We start from the raw sequence: 18,648 nt of genomic DNA, 5'->3' as shown, positions 1-18,648 counted from the left end.
GTTCAAACACGACCGCAAAGTAAAGTCATATCCAAATCATTTGTCCCCTCCCACCATTTTGGAAGCGGAAACGAGAAATTTCTCTTCTTTTCTCTTTAAAAACAATAATATTTATGTACGGTTGAGTAGCCCCATAATCCCCCTCCTATTCTATGCTCCATTTGTNTTTTTTTCAACCGCGCGCGAACGCGGGGCGTCCGTAACGGATTGTTCGCGAATCACCTGTGGTGGGACCCGAAATTTCAAAATTCTCCAAACATGACCATGTTCATACTCATTTTGAAGCCCTTGTCAAGCTGAATCTAGATTGATCATGCATTTAAACAGAAAACCGACCTATATACAATTCTAGGAATGCGTCGCTGAATGTCCGGACTACCTACCGTACTCCAACCCATCAAACAAAGAGTGCCTAGATTACGATATCGCTGGAAGGCAGAAGAAAACAAGAATTATAATTATTGTATGCGTTTTCATGGGATTCGCGATTATGTTCTTGTTCATTATGGTGAGTAATTGGAAGGGAAAAAATTGATTTTTTTTTGAATATTCAAAAATTCAAAATTTTCAGAATTTCGAGTTTTTAGTTTTTTATCTAACAAACAGTATTTATACTTTTTTTTTGAAATTATATTTTTGAAAAAAAACTTGAAAATATAAATTTCTAGCCAGAACTTGCTGAATTTTCAACACTTTTCTAAGCACGCTCTAATAGAATCGCACCTAGCTGGCAACCAACTTTGAGCTCAATTATCTCAATTTCCGTTAAAGATATCAAAATTTTGGCAACTGATAAAATATTTATCACATTATCACCAATATTTTATTATTTAACAAATTTTCGATATCTCTCACAGGAACCGAGTTATGTTGACTTCCCGGTATGATCCTTTAAGAGCTAGGGTCCCAGAAGTAGCTCTAGATTTTAGGCTCACTTTTTGCTAGTTTTGAAGTCGACAAGTAAAATTTAATATGATTTTAATCTACTAAACCTGCCAAATCCAAAAATTAAAACTTCAAAAATATCGGTAAACTAGGCCGGGAGTTATGAGCTCTGAAAGCTATCCTATCACTTGGAGATAAGGGCCCGCTAACTGTCAACCGTGAGCTTAATTATCTCTGTTCCTATGAGAGATATGAAACATTTCATAACTCATAGATTGTCAATCATATTATCAGTATGTTTTTGATCTACAAAACCTGCCAAATCTAAAAATCAATATTAAATAATCGGTGAACTGAGCCCGGAGTTATGAGCCCTGAAATCTAGCCTATCCGTTTGACATAAATAGGAATTCTAACTGTCAATTTTGAATCCATAAATCTTGGTTACTGTAAAAGATATCAAAAATCCGTCCACTGATGAAACGTTGCTGATAATATGATAAACATTTTATTAGTTGACAAATTTTTGATATCTTTCACAGTAACCGAGATAATTGAGCTCAAAGTTAAAAGTCAGAAAGCCGTAAGGTTGGCTCAAAGATGGCGGTCTGGGTTCAAGAGATTTTACGGTAAGGATCAAATAAACGGCTCATTTTTCCAATTTTGTAAAATTTGCAAACATTCCAATTTTCTATTTTTCCAGCTAATCTACTGGCGCTGCCAAAAAATGGGCCACAAGCTGAAAATCGCCGAAATGATCGAGATACCCGAGCTGACGCCAATCGACGATAACGTCCGCCCAAACATGAATCGAATCTGTCTGATTCCATCGTCAGAACTTCAAATCAAACATGAAAAGAAGCTAGGATCCGGCGCATTTGGAACCGTCTTCGCTGGCATTTACTATCCAAAACGCGCCAAGAATGTGAAAATTCCAGTGGCAATCAAAATATTCCAAGTGGGACAATCGCAAACGGACGAGATGACTCAGGAAGCAACGAATATGTTCCGTCTAAGACATGAGCATCTTTTGAAGATCATTGGATTTTGTATCCACGATGATGGCCTCAAAATTGTCACCATTTATCGACCACTTGGAGACCTGCATAGTTTTTTGCAGCTTCATAAAGAGACTTTGGGGGCCAGAGAGCAGATTCTGTATTGCTATCAGATTGCGTCTGGAATGAGATATCTTCATGAGCAGAGAGTTGTTCATAGAGACCTGGCCGCTCGAAACGTCTTGGTCAAAAAATTCAATCACGTTGAGATCACTGACTTTGGGCTGTCGAAAATTCTGAAGCACGACGCTGATTCCATAACGGTGAAATCCGGAAAAGTGGCCATCAAATGGTTGGCGATAGAGATTTTTGCACAACACTGCTATACGTATGCATCGGATGTTTGGGCGTTCGGTGTTACTTGTTGGGAGATTATCACTTTCGGACAGAGCCCCTATTCCGGGATGAATACGGATAGTGTACATAGCTTTTTGAAAGGTGAGAGGACTGGAATTTTTTTTAAAAACACAATAAGGCCAATCTTTATGTGTGTGTGTGTGTGTGCGTGTGTGTGTGTGTGTGTGTGTGTGTGTGTGTGTCCACTTTTGGAGATTATTTAGGTTTTTTTCTGTTCTCAAAGATAGGTTGAAAAGTTCACGAAAAAAACTTTTTTACGCCGATATTCAAAGAGTGACTAAAATTAACCTTAATATCTGAAACATTCAATCAAAAATCTTTTCTAAACTTCTGTAGGCGAAAAATAACCCAGATTTTCGAATTTTACCCCCAAAAAAACCTATGAACCCAACTTGGACTCGAACTTTCCCCTTTCAGCTCCTGAGTCTATCCTCTTACCGATTGCGTCACGCGGGCGCTCGTGTCGCATAGCACCGCCTGATCGTTGTAGCGCAGTCGGGAAGAGCTGGAACTTTGGAGCAGAAAGGTGAATAGTTCGAGGCCAATATGGAGTAATAGGTTTTTTATGGCGCGAAATTTGAATTTTTGGGTTATTTCATATCAAAAATCCATTAGAATTCAATTTTCAGACGGAAATCGCCTCTTCCAACCGCCCAACTGCTCGCCAGATCTCTATCAAGAGCTACTCCGCTGCTGGATGGCCGAACCAAAAGCTCGTCCATCGTTTGACACCCTCTATCAAAGGTTTAAGGAATTCTGTAAAGTTCCTTCACTGTTTCTGGAGAATGCCAACAGCATCAGCGATTCGGATTTGGCGGCCGATGAGCATTTCCAAAACGAGCAGCTTCGAGAAATCTTCGACGGAAATATCGATCCACAAACGTATTTCGATCAGGCCAGTCTTCCAAGCTCACCGACTTCAATGGCTACGGTAGGTGTACAGTAATTCCAAGACTTCAAGATCCCTAATTTTTTGCAGTTCACGTTACCCAATGGTGATTTGATAAGCCGAATGCAATCCGTCAATTCGTCTCGTTATAAGACAGAACCTTTTGATTGTAAGTATTTTTTTGGTGGCCTAGAAAATTCAATGATGGCCGAACTTTTTCTTTCAGATGGCGGTAGTATTCCAGAGGAAGACAATTCTTATCTGATTCCAAAAACAAAAGAGGTCCAACAACAGTCGGCGGTGGTTTATACTGCAGTGACAATGGAGGATGGGCAAACTGGTATGACCAAAGACTTTTTTAAGACTACAAATCAAAGTGCAAGTGCAAAAAATGCATTCTGAAGGCTTTTTGATCTAAAACAACCTGGAAATTTGAATTTCGCGCCATAAAAAACCTATTCACTCAAGTTGGCCTCGAACTTTTCCTCTTTCTGCTCCTAAGTCTATCCTCTTACCAGTTGTGCCACGCGGTAGCTACGCGCCAAAGCGCTGCGAATGTGGCGCGCATGGCGCAGCCGGGTAGAGGGATGGGTTTGGAGCAAGAAGAGGAAAAGTTCGAGGCCAACAACCTGAATTTAATAGGTTTTTGATACCGTAAAATTTGAAAATCCAGGTTACTTTTACCATAGAGACGTTTGGAAAGCAATTTTTGCATAGCGCCGTGCTTGCCCGCTTGTTCCATGTGGCGCAACTGGTTAGAGAATAGACTTTGGAGCAGAAAGGGAAAAAGTTCGAGGCCAAGTTGGATGAATAGGTTTTTTTAGGTGCGGAATTCGAATTTTTGGCCTATGTTCACCCTGGAGATGTCCAGAAAGCACTTTTCTGAAAAATAGCCTTGTTTATACTCATTTTGAAGCTCTTAACCTCCCAAATTCAAATTTCTAACTTATTTTTCTTCTAGAAATTGCTCCATCAAACGGCGACTACGTCAACCAGCCAATCAGCCAACCAGGATCATCCAACGGTTACTATAACCAGCCAAGTATCGATAATAATAAAAATCCCGACCCAGTGGAGTATGAGAATGATGAGCAAGTGGCTCAAAAAGAGACGTGCTTATAGTGGATCCTTCATTTTTTGCCATTCCTCCCCCATCCCAAAATTGCCATATGACTGTATTTCTCAGTTTGTCATTAATTTTTCGAAAAAAATTCTCTACACCAGTGCATAATTAGCGAATTGTATTATATATTTTGACACAAATCTCGAATTTTCTCTTTGTTTTTTAAATTTTTTTGTGATTTTCGGGTTTTTGAGAAAAACCATTTTTTTCTGTACAATTTGAATAAATGCTTTAACATTTGAGTTCGGAAGATGGCTGGTTTGTATACATCTGAATTGTTGAATTTCCGAAAATTTTTGAGTTTCAGAGTTTCAGAATTTTAGAATACCAGGGTTTCAGGATTTCCGAATTTCAGAATTTCATTTTTTTTTGAATTTCTGAAATTCCGAAATTCTGAATTTCTGAATTTCCGAAAATCGGAATCTGGGAACTTTGGTGGTACGACGGATTGGAGATTTCCTAGAATGAAACTGTAGTAAAATGAAATTTTCCTAAATCAAAATGATTCCGAAAATGAAAACTGTGCGAAATCAGAACTGTCCGAAAGTAGAAACTGGACGGAGCAGAAATGCCCAAAGTGGAATTGTCCCGTTTTGGAACGCTGTTAGCGTTAGCGCTACGGGACAATTCCACTTCAGGACAATTCCGCTTTCGCCTTTTCTGCTTTCGGACAGTTTTCGTTCCGTAAATGTTTCAATTTGGAAGTATTTCCATTCAGAAACATTTCATTTTGCTACTATTTTATTTTGGGAAATTTCCGAACTTCAGAATATCAGAATTTTTAGAAATTTAGAAATTTAGAAATTCAGAAATTCAGAACTTCTGAATTTCAGAATTTCGGAATTTCAGAACTTTTGAATTTCAGAATTTCGGAATTTCAGAACTTCTGAATTTCAGAATTTCGGAATTTCGGAACTTCTGATTTTCGGAATTTCAGAACTTCTGAAATTCTGAATTTCTGAATTCCTGCATTAATTTCTGAATTTCTGAATATCTGCATTTCTGAATTTCGGAATTTCAGAACTTCTGATTTTCGGAATTTCTGAAAATCTGAATTTCTGAATTCCTGCATTAATTTCTGAATTTCTGAATATCTGAATTTCTGAATTTCTGAATTTCTGAATTTCTGAATTTCAGAATTTCGGAATTTCAGAACTTCTGATTTTCGGAATTTCAGAACTTCTGAAATTCTGAATTTCTGAATTTCTGAATTTCTGAATTTCTGAATTTCTGAATTTCTGAATTTCTGAATTTCTGAATTTCTGAATTTCTGAATTTCTGAATTTCTGAATTTCTGAATTTATGAATTTCTGAATTTCTGAATTTCTGAATTTCTGAATTCCTGCATTAATTTCTGAATTTCTGAATATCTGAATTTCGGAATTTCAGAACTTCTGATTTTCGGAATTTCAGAACTTCTGAAATTCTGAATTTCTGAACTCCTGCATTAATTTCTGAATTTCTTAATTCCTGCATTAATTTCTAAATTTCTGAATTTCTGAATTCCTGCATTAATTTCTGAATTTCTGAATTTCTGAAAATCTGAATTTCTGAATTTCCGAATTTTTGAATTTCTGAATTTCAGAATTTTCAGAATTTCAGAAGTTTAGAAATTCAGAAATTCAGAAATCTAAAATTTCTGAGAAATGCTGTGGAATCTATTTACATAATTTTCAGCGAAAATTTTGAAAACCTGAAAAATCGAAAAAAATTATTTAATTATTTTAATCGAAAAAAATTATTTAATCGAAAAAAAATATAGTTTTTATTTATTTATTGAAAATTTTACAGAAAACCTAATGTAGGTCAAAGAGTATACAGTAATCCAGGAACAATATGTTTCGAAGAATTGAAGAGATAACACAGATTATGATAGGAATGGGGACGGTGATGAAAGACACAAAGGATAAATTATCAGTTTTTGGAATTATCGATTTTCAGATCAAAATTTTCAAAAATCTCAATCGATCGGTTTCAGCAAAACTTGGAAAATGAATTCGCGATTACAAGAATATAAGGATTCGTCGTTGAGCAACTCGTCGAACTCGATCTTTTTCTCCATTTCCAGCTCGGAGTAGTATCTGAAACTTTTCAAATTTTTTTTTTTGGAATTTCCAAAAATCCTTGAAACTAGTCAAAATTATGATTTCAAATGTTTTTCATCGTTTTGAGCTTATTATTAGCAAAAAAACAAGCCGAAACTCGACTAGGCCGCCCATTTTGAAATTTCACCTAGACACGCGACGCACGACCGCGAGGCGCCGGAAAAACCAAAGTGGGCGGAACCTACCCGCGTTGGGGCTCATTTTGAAGCTCGTTATCTCAGAATGTGTTTTGAATAGGTTTTCAGCAAAACTAATCGCAACTTGAAAAGTTAGGAATTTTTCTACTTTTTTCAAAATTTTAATTTTTTTAAAATTACCTAGTCTTCGTGAAAGACTTCTTTCCCGACGTTGAAAAAAGCACATTTTTCTCGTTGACAATTTGGAACAAATATTCGATGGATCTGGAATTTTTTATTGTTTTCTGAATTTCAGCCAAAACATTTATCACCTCGACTGATCCATTCCCTCGGCAATCATCAAAACGCGGAGCACATCCTTTTTCACTGGATTTGAGGACAATCCAGAGAGGCCTGTAAGGTTTTTTTGTGAAAATTTGAATTTTCGAAGAAAAAGCGCACCTGAAAGTTTCAAAGTCCACTTCCATTCAGAGTTGGGATAGGTGGAGGATCGAGTGTCAAACTGTAAAAAATCCTTAAAATTTTGAACTTGCCGTCTAGAAAAGCCTATTTTGAAGATCGTTTCGGACTTTCCAAATGTCCCCAGGTTAAAGATGACCCAAAAGTTCAAACTTTACGCCCAGAAAAACTTATTACCCCAACTTGGCCTCGAACTTCTCCTCTTTCTGCTCCAAAGTCTGCGCTCTTCCCGGCTGCGCCACACGGTCGTCACTGTCTTGCGGCGCAGCCCTCGCGCGCGCATGATCTGTGTGGCGCAGTCGGTGAGAGGATTGACTTTGGAGCAGAATGGAGAAAAGTTCAATTCCAAATTGGGGTAATAGGTTTTCCTGGGCGTAATGTTTGAATTTTTGGGTTGTTTCCAGCCTCGAGATGCTTAGAAACCATTTTCTTGAAATAGTCTCTTTAAAATGGGTTTTTATGGCACGGAATTCAACATTTTCGGTTAACCGAGGATTAGAAATGTCTGAAAAGCTAATTTTCAAATAAGAACCTAGATTTTCGATCACATATAATCATAGGACTTACAGTAAACGCATGATCCCTGCAGGGCTGAGAGAGCAGAGACTTAGATAGATTGATTCGTCGATCCCACCGGATGTCTCGATATTTTCGGAGCAGAAATTGCTTTTTGGTGAAGTCTCTAGAAATCATTTTTCGAAATTTATCAACATTTCAAAAATATTGATTTTGCTACTGAGCTGCGCGGATGCCATCTAGAAAAATGGCTACATCTCGTTTTGTTTTTGAGCTAGAATTTTTATTTTTAGACCATTAGCATCAGCGTAAAATTTTACATTAAAAATCTCACTTCACAGTCATTCGACTTGCCAAGGGAAGAGCTTGGAACTTATAAGCCAAGAGTAGTGGAGGTTGGAAAAGTTTAGAATGCAATTCTGAGACATTCGACTTCTCGACCTGACTCAATTCATCAGCAGTCATGAATGGAAAACGGATTAGAGGAAGCAGCAGAGCCATGAGGGGTCCAGCAGTGTTGCCACGACGTTCAGAATGCGACGGAGCCTGGATCCATTTGAGAAGCGCTTCCCAGAGTTTGAATTCGTCTGGAAATGTAGATGTCTTGTTTCAGAATGAATTTGACACTTTTCAATTGAACTAGAGAAAAGGTGCTTTCTGGACGTCTTCACGCTGAAAACAATCCAAAAATTCAAATTTCGCGCCATTAAAAACCTAATACCCCAACTTGGACTCGAACTTTCACCTTTCGGCTTCAAAGTCTAAGCTCTTCCCGACTGCGCCACACGTAACAAGCGGGCGAGCACGGCGGGGGAGCGCGTCCGCATGGCGCAACTGGTAAGCGGATAGAATTTGGAGCAGAAAGGGGAAAAGTTCGAGGCCATGCTGGGGTAATAGGTTTTTCTAAATGTGAAATTTGAATTTTGATGCTAACTTTTGATGCCTTAGCTCCTTCTAAAAATTTCCAGGTTTACTAAATAATAACGGAGCGTTAAACTTGTAATTGACAACTTTTTCGTAGAAATTCGTCCAACATTTCCAGAAATAGCACTGAATTCAGATTCAAGCCGTATATCTCATTTGGATGAAGTTTCACGAAAAAGTTGTTAACTACAAAATTAAAGCTCTGTTTTTGTTTTGTATATCTGAAAGTTTTCAGACTTTTTCGACAAATACTAATCGATTTTTTAGACATTCAAAATTGACAATGACAAGGGTGAGCCCAGTAGAGAAATCTCAGAGTAGGCCAAATTTGAACTCGCATATCTAAAAAAGTGTAAAAGTTATCAAAATTTTGACAACTAGTGAAATGTGTAAAATTCAATTCTACACATTTTATCAACAGATTAATTTGACTTTGGTTCCCTAGTTTTGAGATATGCGCTTTTTGTACTGTAAACTTACTAGCCAACTGCAGCTCATTGCACTTCAAAATCTCGACCATCTGATCCCGATGCAGTTCTTGCCAATCCTTTTCCCATTCTTCCGATAATAAAGCATCAAAATCCAGAGCTATAACTTCCATACAAGACTTGATAAGGCTTGGATGATAAGCTTTTGTGGCATAGGAAAACCAAACCGAGAAAATTTCCTTGAGATCGATGATCGGGAGAATTTCAGACTGCGCAAAGTCTAGGCAGACCTGGAAATTTTGAGATTTTTGAGGTGAAATATTTATTTTCAAGTTGGAGCTTTGAAAAAAACTGAATTTGAATTTTCGAGAAACCTAAAATAGAATTCGGCCGCCAAAGACCCGCCAGGAAGCCGTCAGAGGAAGTTTGGCGGCCGAAAAGCCACCGGAAAGAACTAGGCCGCCGAAGAGCCGCCAGAAAGCCGTCGGAGGACCTTCGGCCGCCAAAGAGTCTCCGTATAGCCGCCAGAGGTCCACCAGACGGGCCACCAAGAAACATAAGACTTGGCCGCTGAAGAGCCGCCGGAGAGCCGCCGGTGAGCCGTGTGGCTTAACATAGGTCGACTTATATGTTTTCTAAACAGGAAATCCTAATTTTTGGCTTCCAAAGCTCAAACAAGACCCCTTTTCTGTTTTTTCAAACCCACTTTTTTCAGCGTCGTCACATTGTACTTGTCGGCGAGCACCAACAACGGTAAACAGTTGTCACGATGCAGGACAACATGATTGCAGTATAAGAATCGAAGAAATGAGGAAAACGCAATTTGACACATTGGGTCCTCGGTCAGCTGTAAATCCAACCTATCGCCATTCCATCGTTGGCTGAGCATTCGATCGAAGACATCGCTGGATTTTGAGAGGATCAGACGGTGTGCGGGGAAACTGCAAGGGGAAATTTTTGAAAAACAGCTATGGAAATTGAAATAAGAGGTTTAGCTCCACGAACTAAAAACCAAAAAATTCACAAAAAATGGTTTCCAAACTCCTCCAGGGTTAAAATTACCCAAATTTTTAAATTTCACGCCCTGAAAAACCTATAAACCAAACTTGGAATCGAACTTTTGACCTTTTTGCTCCAAAGTCTATCCTCTTACCGGTTGCGCCACGCGCACGCGCCGATCTTGTCGTGACCGCATGATCTGTGTGGCGCAGTCGGTGAGAGGATTGACTTTGGAGCAGAAAGTGGGAAAAGTTCGAAGCCAAGTTGGGGTAATAGGTTTTGTAAATATTGAATTTTTGGGTTGCTTTATGTCAAACAGTCATTAAAATGCTTTTTTATTCAAAATGCATTTGAAAATTAGAAAAAAAAAACGTCGGGAAGTCAAATTTAGGGGTTTGACACAAAGGGGGGCCTTTTGAATCAGTAATTAGCACAATATAACAAATAAACACCAATGAATCTCCAAAAGAAAGGTTTCTAAACGTCTCTAAGAGGAAAAACTATCTAGATTTTCGAATTTTACCTCTAGAAAAACCTATACATCTAACTTGGAATTGAACTTTCCTCCTTTCTGCTCCGAAGGCACCTCTCTACCCGGTTGCGCTACGCGGACTCTCCTGCGACGCGACGCCGGTTTCGTGCACATAATCCGTGTGGCGCAGACGGGAAGAGCATTGACTTTGGAGCAGAATGGAGAAAAGTTCGAAGCCAAGTTGGGATAATAGGTTTTTTATGACGCGAAATTTGAATTTTTGGGTAATTTCAAACGAAAATGCTTCTAGAAGGCCCATTTTAAAAGTTTTTTCGAAACTATCTCAAAATAAAATCTTGCATTTTTGCCAAAAAATTACTAATTTTCAGAAAAATAGGCTTACCTCTCCTCGCCAATTTTCAAATTCACATCGCTAAACTGTGGTGAGTTGTAGAATTTGGCCAAATCGCTTAACGATTCACGATCATCACCAAACCAATCAGTACCTGAAACAATCGACAGAATTAAAAAACTGGGACCCATAACTGGAATTTTCATACACATTTTTTGAAACTAAAAATTCTGAAAAATTCAAATTTTTATCATTTTTTGAAACTTTTTACCCGCCGGTTCATTGTCCCGAACTGGCAACCGATTCGGAATATCCTTGTACTTTGGTAGCAACATGGAGAACTAAAAAAAATCGGGAAGAACAATGGTAATCAGCTGAATCAAGAAGGAAGAACGTGTTTCTTTTTAACGTCTTCTTTTCTTCTTCTGATGGGAGGAAAGAAGAGGATCTCGTGATAACACAAATACTTGGGTGTGGTCAGTTTTTTGGGAATCAAATAGTGAAAGTTTGTCCGAAAAAAAGTTGAATGAAACCTTTTTTCAACCAAAACAAAGATCAGAGATCTCAAAATTGTAGTTAAGATGGCTTCCAGAGGTCTCAAAAGAATTTTCAAATTTGACGCCTTGGAAAACCTATATTGATGAAAAAAAAAAGATAAAACTGCTTTCCAGACACCTCTAGGTTAAAAATAACCCGGATTTTCAAATTTCACGGTATCAAAAACCTATTACCCCAACTTGGTTTCGAACTTTTCCTCTTTCTGCTTCAAACACACCCCTCTATCCGGCTGCGCCACACGCGCCGCACGCGCCGCGCCCCGGCGCTTTGGCGCGTAGTGACCGCATGGCGCAACTGGTAAGAGGATAGACTTTGGAGCAGTAAGTGGAAAATTCGATGTCAAGTTGGGATAATAGGTTTTTTATACTGAGAAATTTGAATTTTTGGGCTATTTTCACTCTGGAGACGTCTGGAAAGCTCTTTTTTCTCGCAATTTAAGGCTTGGGCTTGACGAAAAACGTTAAAAACTGTCTGAAATGTTTTTCTAAACTACATTTGAGTATGAAATCATCTCTTTAAAGGACACCGTAGGGGTCAGCTGACTTCCTTAAACCCCTATTCCCTGCCGAGCAAAAAAAAACTAGGTTAAATTTATTTAACGGATCAGGGAGGAAAAAATAGTGTTCTATTTGTGAGAGACGCAGAGAATACAATAACATTGTTGTTTTGCTTTCCTGAGCAAACTCAAACTCACCGTTTTCCACGTCAACGGATTCTGTCGCTAGCGGCTGAGTACAATCAGCTGACATGGCTTAAAAAAGATGTCAGGTTTTCAGATTACGGTAGTTTATTTTTGAAGGAGGTAAACGGAGAATTGGGGAAAAATCGGACGAAAAAAAAGCAAAAAAAGGAGGTTTTTCCAAAATTATAGCTCAAAAATGATGAACATTTATAATGTCTGAAAAATGTCTTAAAATTTTGAGAATTGTCTGAAAATTACAGACTACATCAAACAAAAATAGAGCTCTATTTTTGTAATTGACAACTTTTTTGCGCAAAACCAACCAATTGGGATAGGCGGTTTTAAAGGAGCATACCGTATTCCTCCAATAGAAGCCCACCCAAACTGTCAACTTTGAGCCCTAAAGCCGTAAAAAAAAATTTTGACAGTTTGGGCCGCTTTTTCCATCCTGATTGGTCAATAGCGGCTCAACGACGGCCAAACGTTAGCCGACCACCCAAACCGTCAATTTTGAGCTCAGTTATCTCGATTCCTATAAGAGATATCAAAATTTTGTCAACTGATCAAATATTCGTAATGTTATGATAAACAATTCATCAGTCGACAACTTTTTTATATCTCTCACAGAAATCGATATAATTGAGCTCAAAGTTAACGGTTGGGGTGAGCTTCTATCAGAGAAAATACGGTAACTCTCTTTTCATAGCTAGCACTTGTTTGGTTAAAACCACATATCTCATCGACATAGAATTTTACAAAGAAATTGGAAATTACAAAAATGAAGCTCTATTGTTGTTTAACATGTTTTCAAATTTAAAAAAAAATAGGAAAATTCTACCGTAATGCTCTAATAGAAGCCCTCCCTATTTCAGCTCAATTATCTCGGCAATTATAAGAACTATCAAAAGGTTGCTAATTGATGAAATATTGTTCATGTTATGATAAACATTTTATCAGTTTACAGTTTCTTGATATCTTTAATCAGAGCCGAGATAATTGAGCTTAAAGTACAGGGGTAGTTAGGCCGCCGTTGAGCCGCCATTGGCCAGTTAGGAAGTTCTTACGAAAAGTAGCTCTAATTAACAAAATCAAATCAAAATAGTTTATAAATTACCCAAATTATCAAGAAAAAACGAGCAAATCAGTTTCATCAAAAGGCGAAAAGACTGCCGCGAACACCAGCTTTTTTTCCTGCCAATGGGAGGAAAAAGAAAACAAAAAGAGAACTGGATAGTTGCGCAATAAAACAAATAAACAAGAAAAACGGTCTTATGTCACTTAGGAGAAAAAACAGGAGATTATTAATCCTGAAAACGAATTGGAATTCTAGAAAAAGCCAATTTTCCAGAATTTAAGAAAAATCTAGATACATCTTAATCCTAAAATGTTCCAACTGGGTTTCCAGAACAATTTTAAAGGTCTAAAAACTTGAAAATTCCAAAATCATCTATTTTAGCATTTTGTAGAAATAAAGAAAAAAAGAAGATGTTCATGGATTCTCATCTTTTTGTTTTTTTTTCGTTCCAAAACTGGTTATGCAAATTATTATACAGATTCAGATGGGTTTAGAGATCAAAAGAAATGAAAAGACGATAAAAAAGAAAAAAAACATTGCAGGATTTCATATGTTGTCAGTTTAGGAATAATTTTGAAATCCCAGAATCCTAAAGTTCCAATTCTTAGAATTCCAGAATTCCAGAATTTTAATAACTAAGAATTCTAAAAATCCAACATTTCAGAAATCTGGAATTCAGAAATACCAAAAAGTCAGAAATTCAGGATTTCCTGATATTCTGAAGTTCAGTAATGAAAAAATTTGGAAATCTAGAATTTAAAAATTCAGGATTCAGGATATCAGAAATCAGAAATTCAAAATCTGAAAATCCGAAATTCAGAAATTCAGAATTTCAGAATTGCAGAATCTCAGAGATTCAGAAATTCAGAAATTTGAAAATTTAGAAATTCAGGAATTCAGGAATTCAGAAATTCAGAAGTTCAGAATTTCAGAATTGCAGAATCTCAGAAATTCAGAAATTCAGAAATTCGAAAATTCAGAAATTCAGAAATTCGAAAATTCAGAAATTCAGAAATTCAGAAATTCAGAAATTCAGAAATTCAGAAATTCAGAAATTCAGAAATTCAAAAATTCAGAAATTCAGAAATTCAGAAATTCAGAAATTCAGAAATTCATAAATTCAGAAATTCAGAAATTCAGAAATTCAGAAATTCAGAAAGTCAGAAATTCAGAAATTCAGAAATTCAGAAATTCAGAAATTCAGAAATTCAAAAATTCAGAAATTCAGAAATTCAGAAATTCAGAAATTCAGAAATTCATAAATTCAGAAATTCAGAAATTCAGAAATTCAGAAATTCAGAAAGTCAGAAATTCGGAAATTCGGAAATTCAGAAATTCAGAAATTCAGAAATTCAGAAATTCAGAAATTCAGAAATTCAGAAATTCAGAAATTCAGAAATTCAGAAATTCAGAAATTCATAAATTCATAAATTCAGAAATTCATAAATTCAGGAATTCAGAATTTCAGAATTTCAGGAATTCCTCCCTAGGAATTCCAAAAAACTAAAGTTTCTGAAATCCCAAATTCTAAAACTTCTAAAAACTTTAGGCATCCAAAAAATTCGAAAAACTCAAGATTTCAGAAAATTCGACACCTCCAAATCTCTCCATTTTAACTCCATTTTCAAACAAATTCTGGAGCAAATCCTGGACCAAATCAAAGAAAAAATTTTAAAAAAATTGTAATTTCAATTTTCTCCACCCACCTTCATGTCTTGAAATTTTCCGATTCTTCACAGAAACGAAATCCGCAGAATTCAATTTCATTTCTTTCTTTTTTTTTTTCTTCCTTTTCCTTTTCAGAAATCTATCTCAGAAATCTCTAGAATTCTCAGAATAATAATAAGAAAGAATACCAGAATCTTCTTCTAGAGAAAATGAAGTAATATCCACTTACTAAACGGTTTGGTGTATGTTCTTGCTAATGGTGTCACCCAGTCGACGTCTTCTTCTTCCTCCTCCTCCTCCCTCGCCACGTCTTCCAATTCTTGAAGAATCCGACCACCATCTGCTAAATCATCAACAATTTGCCATCTATTCCTCTCCAATTCTCGAATTCTCTCCTGAATTCTCAACACGTCCAGATGGTTCTCCTCGGCCAGCGCCAGTGGGTCGAAGCGACGGACGTCGGGCGCCTCTCTAAAAAATTTATGAACCATCTGCGCTTTTTAGGTCTTGGGTATATTGAAAACAAATTCTTAGCATCTGCGCCTTTACGACCTTAAAGGCGGAGGAGACTTAAAGGCGCAGGTGGGTTGAAAAAATGAAGACAGGTGTTAGTTAAGATGGTTTTAGTAAATGTGTCCTTGTTTATGGGGTTTTGAGGGTGTAAGATGAAATAATGAGAGCGCGGGAAATTTTTCGAAAAAGAGACAGTTGTCCAAGGGGATTTGGACCATAACTCCCAAAAACAATTTTTACCAACTATTCCGTTTGGAATCCATAATATCTTTTTACGCTCTATCCAACCATATAGGTCTCAATTTTTTTCGAGGGTAACACTTCGGAGTCATTCCATGTTAGATAAATCTCACAGAAATCATGATAATTCAGCTTTTCCGAAATTCCGAACTCTGAGATTTTGAATTCCCGAGATTCCGAAATTTCCAGGCTCCTGTATTCTAGTTTCTAAGATTCAAAAAATTCTAGATTCTGTATTCTGGGATTCTAGGATCCTCAGATTCTGAAATTTTTGATATTTTTAGAACTTTTAGGATTTTCAGGATTCTTGAGATTCTGACTCACCGATTCATTCCATTCTCCAACATTCGCTCCATCCTTCTCATCATTTCTTCTATTTCCTCAACGATATCTTCTTGGTCAGCTCCTTCTCCAACTGGATTCTCTACAAATTGCTCAATTTCTAGAAGAACATGACCATCTCCATTCTCTTCTTCGCCTGGCATGATGATCGTGGACCTGGAAGTTTATTTTTGGATTTTATAATTAAAAAAAGAAAAGTTTGAAAAAAAGAGTCCAAAAAAGGGAAAATATAGTACTCAAAGAGAAAAAGAAAACAAGTACACACCCATGACAAGTATTAGAGACAAACTCATCTTTATGTACAGTACCGGTTAGAGCCATGCACCTCAGACTTGAAATAAAAAAACAAATATTTTTGTTTTTGTTTTTATCGTTTCAAAACAAAAAAGTTTTCATTTGGAGCAAAATTGTCTATTGTTTGCTCTTGAACAAATTCCCGTAACTCCATAACTGATAAGAAAAAACTGTCTGGACAGCAACAAATGGTTTTTTTTGGAAATTCAGAACTTCAGAAACTCAGAATTTTAGAATTTTTGTGTTTCTGGAAGTTAGTTACAGATTTTCTGTTTTTTTTTCAGAATCTCAGAATCTCAGAATCTCAGAATCTTAGAATCTCAGAATCTCAGAATCTCAGAATCTCAGAATCTCAGAATCTTAGAATCTCAGAATCTCAGAATCTCGGAATCTCAGGATATCGGAATCTCGGAATCTCAGAATCTCGGAATCTCAGAATCTCGGAATCTCAGAATCTCAGAATCTCAGAATCTCAGGATCTCAGAATCTCAGAATCTCAGAATCTTAGAATCTCAGAATCTCAGGATCTCAGAATCTCAGAATCTCAGGATCTCAGAATCTCAGAATCTCAGAATCTTAGAATCTCAGAATCTCAGAATCTCAGAATCTCAGAATCTTAGAATCTCAGAATCTCAGAATCTCGGAATCTCAGGATATCGGAATCTCGGAATCTCAGAATCTCGGAATCTCAGAATCTCGGAATCTCAGAATCTCATAATCTCAAAATCTCAGAATCTCAGAATCTCAAAATCTCAGAATCTCAGAATATCAGAATCTCAGAATCTCAAAATGATTTCTGATGAATTCAGACTTTCCCAGAATGTTGGACCTTTGGAAATCTGATCTTTAGAATTTCAGATCTTCAGAATTGTTAGAAACTTCTGTAATTGAGAATTCCCAAACCCAAAATAACCAAACTTTTTTGTTAACAGAATTTATTGTTGGAGTTCACAGTTGGGGGTGGGGAGCCATCAGAGATCACACATTTTTCGGAAAAAATGAAAGGAAGAAAAAATGAGAAATTGGGACAGGAATGGATAGAAAAAGCCAGAAAAAAAGCCACGAAATTTAGGAAAATTGAGAAAAAAAGGAAAATAAAAAGATTAATTGATTATCACTGCATCTCTCATTCCAACACAATCTCTCTATCTCTCAAGCCTCTTGCTTTTCAGACGGTGCCGAGATGGGATAGAGGGGCGGTGGTCCAATTGAAGTCACATTCCATTCGTCCTTGGTCATTCCAATCTTATGGTGTTTGCCCTCGAAAAAGCGACCGCAGGAGACCATGAAGAAGAACTGAAAGGGTTGAGATTTTTTTATTCAAATTATAATTTTTCAATATGCCTTTTCAATAGCTACAAAATGAGTATAGACATGATAAGGTTTGATGAAAATTTAAATTAGAAAAATTGAAATTTCGGAGGTGAGACCCATGTATTTCTCAATAGTCAAGAATTTTGTCAAGTTAAGCCAAATACATTTTCAAGGCCTCTGGACTCCAAATTTTTAGAATAATTTTAATTTTTCAGCTTTTTGAGGCCAAAAATTCGGGGGTTACAATGATTCGGGGGTACAAGGGGTTACAACTGATTTAGGGGTACAAAATTAATGATTCGGGGGTACAAAATTCGTGGGTAAAAAAATTCGGGGGTACCACGATTCGGGGGTACAATCTACCAATGATTCTGGGGTACAACTTATTTCATTTAGGGGTACAACATTTGTGATTCGGGGGTACAATTTTTTTGACGAGGTTTCTGAATTCCTGAATCTCAGAGCTTGAAAATCTCTGAATTTTTAGAATTTCAGAACTTTGGAATTTCAGTATTTAGGAATCTGAAAATTTCGGAACTTCAGAATCTCAGAATCTCAGAATCTCAGAATTTCAGAACTTCAAGATCTCAGAATCTCAGAACTTCGGAACTTCAAAATTTCAAAACTTCAGAATCTCAATATTTCTGAATTTTCAATAATTACGGCAGAAAATTTCTTCATTGTCTTCAGAATTCTTAGAATTCCAGAATTCGGAATCTGAGAATTTCAGAACTTCAGATTCTGAGAATTTCCAAATTTAAAAATCTCAGAATTTCAGAACTTTAGAACTTCAGTATTTCGGTATCTGAGAATTTCGAACGACAGAAATTTTTCACTTCTCATTGTCACATTGTTCTTTTTGACAATAAGCTAAACTTGACAAATTTTACCAACTCAGTTTTTTAATGCTTAATTTAAGTTCAAAACCCAGCCGATACTTTCCTCAATGCCAATTTTTCTCAATTCCTTGTTTTTTCAATTCTATTTCAATTCCCTTTGTTTCTCAATATTCCTTCGTCTTTTTCCCAATTTTTCTCAATTTTCCTCAATTTTCGCGGTAATTTAAATTTTTCTTCTTTTTAAACAATTTTCCAGATCATTGATTGAAGGAAACGGAAATTCGGAAATTCAGAAATTCAGAAATTCAGAAATTCAGAAATTCAGAAATTCAGAAATTCAGAAATTCAGAAATTCAGAAATTCAGAAATTCTGAAATTCAGATTTTCATAAAGTCAGAAATTCAGAAATTCAGAAATGC

The 18,648-nt window shown here is 36.6% G+C and overlaps 4 protein-coding genes across 4 annotated transcripts in view; 2 read left to right on the top strand and 2 right to left on the bottom strand.

Annotated features, from left to right (window-relative positions):
* The window catches only part of Cbr-let-23, a gene marked incomplete at both ends in the record, with an annotated part of 15,108 nt that extends 10,797 nt beyond the window's left edge, over positions 1-4,311 (top strand). The window contains 6 exons of the mRNA XM_045241686.1: positions 353-508; positions 1,589-2,381; positions 2,930-3,237; positions 3,280-3,358; positions 3,416-3,529; positions 4,151-4,311. Of these exons, the coding sequence (XP_045091710.1) occupies positions 353-508; positions 1,589-2,381; positions 2,930-3,237; positions 3,280-3,358; positions 3,416-3,529; positions 4,151-4,311 (1,611 nt within the window). The remainder of the gene's footprint in view (positions 1-352; positions 509-1,588; positions 2,382-2,929; positions 3,238-3,279; positions 3,359-3,415; positions 3,530-4,150) is intronic.
* Positions 4,312-6,272: 1,961 nt separating this feature from the next.
* On the bottom strand, positions 6,273-15,925 carry CBG00912 (the record flags this gene model as incomplete). Its single annotated transcript, XM_045241685.1, has 11 exons — positions 6,273-6,393; positions 6,735-6,818; positions 6,866-6,947; positions 6,996-7,056; positions 7,581-7,695; positions 7,864-8,116; positions 8,934-9,171; positions 9,588-9,822; positions 10,756-10,858; positions 14,917-15,158; positions 15,765-15,925. 11 exons carry the CDS (start codon positions 15,923-15,925, stop codon positions 6,273-6,275), a joined length of 1,695 nt encoding a protein of 564 aa, XP_045091709.1.
* Positions 15,926-16,264: 339 nt separating this feature from the next.
* On the top strand, positions 16,265-16,919 carry CBG00914 (the record flags this gene model as incomplete). Its single annotated transcript, XM_002629646.1, has 2 exons — positions 16,265-16,329; positions 16,361-16,919. The coding sequence occupies 2 exons, from the start codon at positions 16,265-16,267 to the stop codon at positions 16,917-16,919; spliced, it is 624 nt and encodes a 207-aa protein (XP_002629692.1).
* Positions 16,920-17,228: 309 nt separating this feature from the next.
* The window catches only part of CBG00915, a gene marked incomplete at both ends in the record, with an annotated part of 6,442 nt that continues 5,022 nt past the window's right edge, over positions 17,229-18,648 (bottom strand). Inside the window, one exon of the mRNA XM_045241684.1 lies at positions 17,229-17,372. Coding sequence (XP_045091708.1) covers positions 17,229-17,372 — 144 coding nt within the window. The remainder of the gene's footprint in view (positions 17,373-18,648) is intronic.

Source organism: Caenorhabditis briggsae (assembly GCF_000004555.2).
Source record: "Caenorhabditis briggsae complete genome, chrII, whole genome shotgun sequence".
Lineage (NCBI taxonomy): Eukaryota > Metazoa > Nematoda > Chromadorea > Rhabditida > Rhabditidae > Caenorhabditis > Caenorhabditis briggsae.
Note: the sequence above shows the minus strand (reverse complement) of the source record. Positions and strands in the feature narration are given on the sequence as shown.